General features: G+C 44.5%; 1 protein-coding gene across 3 annotated transcripts; it reads left to right on the top strand.

The window, feature by feature from the left end:
• Positions 1-802: 802 nt before the first annotated feature.
• On the top strand, positions 803-4290 carry LOC100593021 (amphoterin-induced protein 2). Of its 3 annotated transcripts, none has more exons than XM_030822684.1 (3): positions 803-1299; positions 1507-1602; positions 1679-4285. In XM_030822684.1, exon 3 carries the CDS (start codon positions 1742-1744, stop codon positions 3254-3256), a length of 1515 nt encoding a protein of 504 aa, XP_030678544.1. In that variant the 5' UTR covers positions 803-1299; positions 1507-1602; positions 1679-1741; the 3' UTR covers positions 3257-4285. The 3 variants fall into 3 exon arrangements, with proteins under 3 accessions (XP_030678544.1, XP_003252547.2, XP_030678543.1); XM_003252499.2 differs by having other exon boundaries at positions 810-1299; positions 1507-1597; positions 1679-4150; XM_030822683.1 differs by lacking the exon at positions 1507-1602 and having other exon boundaries at positions 810-1299; positions 1679-4290.
• The last annotated feature ends 2270 nt before the right edge of the window (positions 4291-6560 follow it).

The following is a 6560-nucleotide window of genomic DNA, read 5'->3' as shown; positions in this document are numbered from 1 at the left end:
AGGTCTGCTCTGGGATTATTATTATTACTTGGGTTAATACTCTTATCTTTGCATTCCAGCCGGAAGGTCGGCTCCAAGGCTTCTTTCCTGCCCTTCTCCTTCTCGAATTGGACACCATCCCTGCTGCCGCCTCCGGAGTTAGGAAAGGGACAGAACTTTCCCAGGGAGGTGAGGGGTGTCCCCGCGGCGATTTCCCGATTACTTCCTTCCAGCAGAGAGCCCTGCGGCGAGGAAACGTTCCCGACTTCCCTCCCCCGCGACCTGCTCCCCAGAAGCGAGCGGAAACGTCAGGCTGCTTCTGGGTTTATTTTGTAAACCCAGACAGTCAACTGCACTTGGCGCAGGCAAAGCCTCCTTGGCCCTCGCCCCAAAGCAAAACTCTAAGAGGTCCGGGGACTCCTTGGCCTGGGTGGGAAGAGAGACGTGACCTGTGCGGCCGCCGCGAAGTGGGTCTCCAAGGGTGAGACCCCTCCCTCGGTGGCTGGGCGTGTCCCCTTTAGCCTTCCTGGACCCCATTACCGCCCAGCTTGGAGCTGGACGAAGGGACGTAAATTGGTAGGCGAGTGGGTTGGGCATCTTGACCCTACGACGAGAGTCTGGGCCTGTGGTGTGGACCCTTGCCCCCTCCCCGCTCTGCGCGGCCGTTCTAGAGGTCCGCGTGGGAGCTGGAGGAGGAAAGCGGGAGGAAGTGGCGAGGCCGCGGGGCGGTATGAGGGGGCGCCGGCCGCCTCTCGGATTGGCTGCGCCGCCGCCCCCTCCGCATCGCGCGCCCCCCACCACGCGCCCAGCCTGCTCCCTCCCTCAGGCTCCGAGCTGCTGCCCGCAGGAGGCAGGACGCGCAGGGGTGGGACCGGCCCCCCAGCCCCTCTCCCGGCCCCGGGCGCGCGGGAACCCCGGGTCCTGCAGCCTCCCGAGTGCAGAGAGGCGGGGCCGCCCGCTGCCGCCCGGCTGCCTGCGCCCCCTCCCGCGGCCCCGGCTCCGGGAGCGGGGCGCCCCGCTCGCGGGCACACGGCGGCCAGAGCGCCGAGGCGGTACCTTCAGCCTGCAATGAGAGGAGCCCGAGAGAGCCCCCGGGAGCCAGCGAAGAGCTTGGCTGCTGCGTCCAGGGCTGCTGCTGCCGCCGCTGCTGCTTGAAACTCCTCAAAGTTGAGAGCCGGCGAGAGGCTGCCGCCCGCCGGGAGCCGGAAGGAAAGGAAGTCGGAAGGTGCAAGAGTGACAGACATGGACAGACGGACGCGCAGACCTTCGGAAGGCACTGCGTAGGCAGCCTCCCCGGAACCCGCGAGGCTCCCCAGCACCGTGAGTTTTTTTCTGGATGAGTGGTTGCTAAGTATTTCCGTTTAATTGTTTGTAGGCTACGTTTGCGTATAGTTGTGTCTGTTGGGGGGAGTTTAAAACAACAACAACAACAACGCAGGATGCACCTTAGGAAAAAATTGAGTTTCTGATGGTGGGTGAGACGGCAGGTTGTATGGAGAGAATGTGACTGTAAATTTTCATAAGCAGGACTAACCCAGGAAAGAGGAAAAAATACATTTAACAGTGAAGAGGCAGCTCCCTATTGTGAAAACCCATTTCTAAAGTTATTGGAAAGAAAGTAAGGTATGGCTCTTATGGGTTAACTAGTGGTAGTCAGTTTCTGCTTTTTGCTCCCTCTGAAATATTAATTGTTTGCCAGGTTCACGGGTGGGAGGCTGAGCCTGTGGAAAAGACACCGGGAAGAGACTCAGAGGCGACCATAATGCCGTTACGTGTACACACTGTGCCCACCCTGCTTGGAGCCGTCGTCAGACCGGGCTGCAGGGAGCTGCTGTGTTTGCTGATGATCACAGTGACTGTGGGCCCTGGTGCCTCTGGGGTGTGCCCCACCGCTTGCATCTGTGCCACTGACATCGTCAGCTGCACCAACAAAAACCTGTCCAAGGTGCCTGGGAACCTTTTCAGACTGATTAAGAGACTGGACCTGAGTTATAACAGAATTGGGCTTCTGGATTGTGAGTGGATTCCAGTATCGTTTGCAAAGCTGAACACCCTAATTCTTCGTCATAACAACATCACCAGCATTTCCACGGGCAGTTTTTCCACAACTCCGAATTTGAAGTGTCTTGACTTATCATCCAATAAGCTGAAGACGGTGAAAAATGCTGTATTCCAAGAGTTGAAGGTTCTGGAAGTGCTTCTGCTTTACAACAATCACATATCCTATCTCGATCCTTCAGCGTTTGGAGGGCTCTCCCAGTTGCAGAAACTCTACTTAAGTGGAAATTTTCTCACACAGTTTCCGATGGATTTGTATGTTGGAAGGTTCAAGCTGGCAGAACTGATGTTTTTAGATGTTTCTTATAACCGAATTCCTTCCATGCCAATGCACCATATAAATTTAGTGCCAGGAAAACAGCTGAGAGGCATCTACCTTCATGGAAACCCATTTGTCTGTGACTGTTCCCTGTATTCCTTGCTGGTCTTTTGGTATCGTAGGCACTTTAGCTCAGTGATGGATTTTAAGAACGATTACACCTGTCGCCTATGGTCTGACTCCAGGCACTCGCGTCAGGTACTTCTGCTCCAGGATAGCTTTATGAATTGCTCTGACAGCATCATCAATGGTTCCTTTCGTGCGCTTGGCTTTATTCATGAGGCTCAGGTCGGGGAAAGACTGATGGTCCATTGTGACAGCAAGACAGGTAATGCAAATACCGATTTCATCTGGGTGGGTCCAGATAACAGACTGCTAGAGCCGGATAAAGAGATGGAAAACTTTCACATGTTTCACAATGGAAGTCTGGTTATAGAAAGCCCTCGTTTTGAGGATGCTGGAGTGTATTCTTGTATCGCAATGAATAAGCAACGCCTGTTAAATGAAACTGTGGACGTCACAATAAATGTGAGCAATTTCACTGTAAGCAGATCCCATGCCCATGAGGCATTTAACACAGCTTTTACCACTCTTGCTGCTTGCGTGGCCAGTATCGTTTTGGTACTTTTGTACCTCTATCTGACTCCATGTCCCTGCAAGTGTAAAACCAAGAGACAGAAAAATATGCTACACCAAAGCAATGCCCATTCATCGATTCTCAGTCCTGGCCCCGCTAGTGATGCCTCCACTGATGAACGGAAGGCAGGTGCAGGTAAAAGAGTGGTGTTTTTGGAACCCCTGAAGGATACTGCAGCAGGGCAGAACGGGAAAGTCAGGCTCTTTCCCAGCGAGGCAGTGATAGCTGAGGGCATCCTAAAGTCCACGAGGGGGAAAGTCTGACTCAGATTCAGTCAATTCAGTGTTTTCTGACACACCTTTTGTGGCGTCCATTTAATTTGTGCTATATTCGTATGATGTCATAATTTAATCTCTTCATATTTAACTTTGTGTGTGGTCTGCAAAATAAACAGCAGGACAGAAATTGTGTTGTTTTGTTCTTTGAAATACAACCAAATGGTCTCTTAAAATGATTGGTAGGAAATGAGGTAAAGCACTTTAGTTCCTGAATGTACCAGAGAAAGATGGGGTTGTTTTCCAAAGTTTAAGTGCTAGATAACAATATCTTAGCTTTTAGCACTATTGATAATTTCAGAGCAGGCCCAGAGGTGATATGACTCCCATTGTCCCTTTATTTAGGATGTTGAAAGAAAAAATAAACTTTATGTATTAGTGTCCTTTAAAAATAGACTTTGCTAACTTACTAATACCAAAGTTTAGTTATTTTAAAGAAAAACACTAGTGTCCAATTTCATTTTTAAAAGATGTAGAAAGAAGAATCAAACATCAATTAATTATAAAGCCTAAAGCAAAGTTAGATTTGGGGATTATTCAGCCAAAATTACCATTCCAGACCAGAATGAATAGACTACACTGATAAAATGTACTGGATAATGCCACATCCTATATGGTGTTATAGAAATAGTGCAAGGAAAATACATTTGTTCCCTGTCTTTTCATTTTGTACATTCTTCCCATTCTGTATTCTTGTACAAAAGATCTCATTGAAAATTTAAAGTCATCATAATTTGTTGCCATAAATATGTAAGTGTCAATACCAAAATGTCTGAGTAACTTCTTAAATCCCTGTTCTAGCAAACTAATATTGGTTCATGTGCTTGTGTATATGTAAATCTTAAATTATGTGAACTATTAAATAGACCCTACTGTACTCTGCTTTGGACATTTGAATTAATGTAAATATATGTAATCTGTGACTTGATGTTTTGTTTTATTTGGCTATTTAAAAACATAAATCTAAAATGTTTTATGTTATCAGATTACGCTATTTTGTATAAAGTACCACCGATAGCAAATCTCTCTCCAAAATTCTTAAAGTTGATTTTTTTAAAGGGGGAGGGGAAGTCTTTAATGTGTTCTAGATCAATTTATACCTTCCGTATGACATTTTACTCTGATATCATTATACGCTTTAACCAGATCCAGAAAACACTTTAACTCTTATTTTGCAACAAGTGAGAGCCCAGGAGACCTCCTTATTATCCTGTCTCTGCTTTGAGGCAATCAAGTACCCTCTCTGAACCTAAGTTCCCTTATCTGTAAAACAAAAGTTTCAGACTAGATGGTGTTTAAGGTTTCTCCCCATACTGGAGTGAATGATTTCTTGGTGGTATTAGCATCATCACAGACCTATACTTGCTTTCTGAAACTCTACCACATACTGAAGGAATGTAGGAATGGGATTAAGATGACTAGCATAGCAGTGTACAGCTTGAAGAGACGTTCCACATCATCACTCCAGCTCCTTCTCTTCTCAGGGACAAATGAGGCCCAGAGAGAATACGACCTGTGTAAGGTCAAACAGTGGCAGGGAAAGGAGGAGAGCTGGAGTTTAGCATTCTCCCTGGTGAAGATCGGAGGTCCAAAGAAACGACTCCTTTTCAAGGGATGGGCATAAAAAAGTGATCAAAACATGGCAAAGGAGAATCAATCTTTGATTGATTTTTAAGAAAGAAGATAATTTTTAAAGGATGGGAGTGGGCAACAGTGAAAAATGTTGCAGATAAGTAGATAAGGATGGAAGATCAACCACTGACTTTGGTAGTAATGGTTTTCTGTGAACAAATCAGTAATAATAATAGTAATAATGATAATAATGGATGCATGGTGAGAGCTCCCTAAGTGCCATGTGGGGCTTTCAGTGGCAGACTGGGCAGCGGGAAGTTAAGGAACAAGTAGCCAGGAGGTGTCCTTTTAGGGAACAGTATGTAGACCCATTGCTCGGTAGCATTGAAAAGTCCTTATTGGATGGTGTTAAAAATTACTGTCCCTGACCCTTAAACACCAACCTCACCCTTTGGACAATATCCTTCAGAGCCAATGATGTTACAAGCAAGCATTTTATTCTGCTTACTGCCATTAAAATAATTAGGAAGAATTCTGTGACTTGTATGACCTTGGAAATCATCACCTCTTCTTGCTTTATAGAAACGCAGACTCAAGAGATGCTGTGATTTGTTTAGATCATACAGCTAGTCTGGACACACGGAAAACCTCTTGATCCGTGAAAGCTCTCCAGCAATGTGATATTCTGGGAATGTTTAACAGAGCTAGGACCATCCTCTGACAAGGAAGCTGAAGAGAGGATTCCTGAATTAAATCTTTTTCGGAAGGGATCTCTAAGGTTCTTCCATTCCTCAAATCCTTGATCCATGAAAGAAAGTGTTGCATTTGGCAGGGAAATACGGACAGTGCTAGGAGTAGGGAATGGCTTTCTGGCAAAAGGATAGGATGAGCTGAGATAGAAACTAAGATACTTATAACCGAAACAAACAAACAAAAAACAGAAAGAAAATCCCAAATACTGAAAAGCAAAGCTGTGTTTTGAGCAAAAGTAGGAAGGACTGTTGATGAAAAAAGTATGAAACTGAATGTTACGATGTAGAATTTTAAGTTCTTGGATGTATCCATTTTTTGATAGGAGCCTGATCACATATATTTTAAATACAGGAACAAAAGTAATTTATCTTTTAAAATTTATCTCACTGAGACCTTTTATATAATTTTCTTTCCAAGTAATAATCTATGTAACTGAGTTTTTTTTTTAAGCCACTTAGTATTTTTTATTATATAGTTGCGAGAGGTGGAAACTCACTGGAGAAATCAATCAAGTTCAAAAAGTGAAATTTTGCAAGGATTAGAGTATTTTTTATTATAATAAAGATACTGGGTCCACTATTCCCTATATATATATGATAATATATTCTATAGTTGTAGTTAAAATTTTAAAGACACTTTCAAGATCTAGAATCTGAAAGAAGGACCTAAAAATTTTCTTATTTATAATTAACTTCTGCATTAGTCCTCACTGTTCAGTCTAAAGACACTAAAATATATTCATTTTTTAGCTTTAATTGCTTGAATTATTTGCACGGAAAAATGTTTTTTATATTTTAAAATAAACATTTCCTAACAATCAGAAGGGACGTAGATTAAACTTATGGGGGTGGAAACATAAGAGGAAGAGGCAGACACATTACCAGTTCAAATTCTGAAAAGATATTTGATTTGGGATCATCCTGCGAAGCACTATTAAAACAGGATACAGCCTAAGCATCCTACAGCA

The sequence above is a fragment of the Nomascus leucogenys genome, chromosome 11 (assembly GCF_006542625.1).
Source record: "Nomascus leucogenys isolate Asia chromosome 11, Asia_NLE_v1, whole genome shotgun sequence".
Classification (NCBI taxonomy): domain Eukaryota; kingdom Metazoa; phylum Chordata; class Mammalia; order Primates; family Hylobatidae; genus Nomascus; species Nomascus leucogenys.
The sequence above is the reverse complement of the archived record's forward strand: the minus strand, read 5'-3'. Positions and strand labels throughout refer to the sequence as shown.

Excerpts from the sequence above, each read along its gene's own strand:
- LOC100593021 (XM_030822683.1), top strand. The coding sequence starts at position 1,742 with ATGCCGTTACGTGTACACACTGTGCCCACCCTGCTTGGAGCCGTCGTC.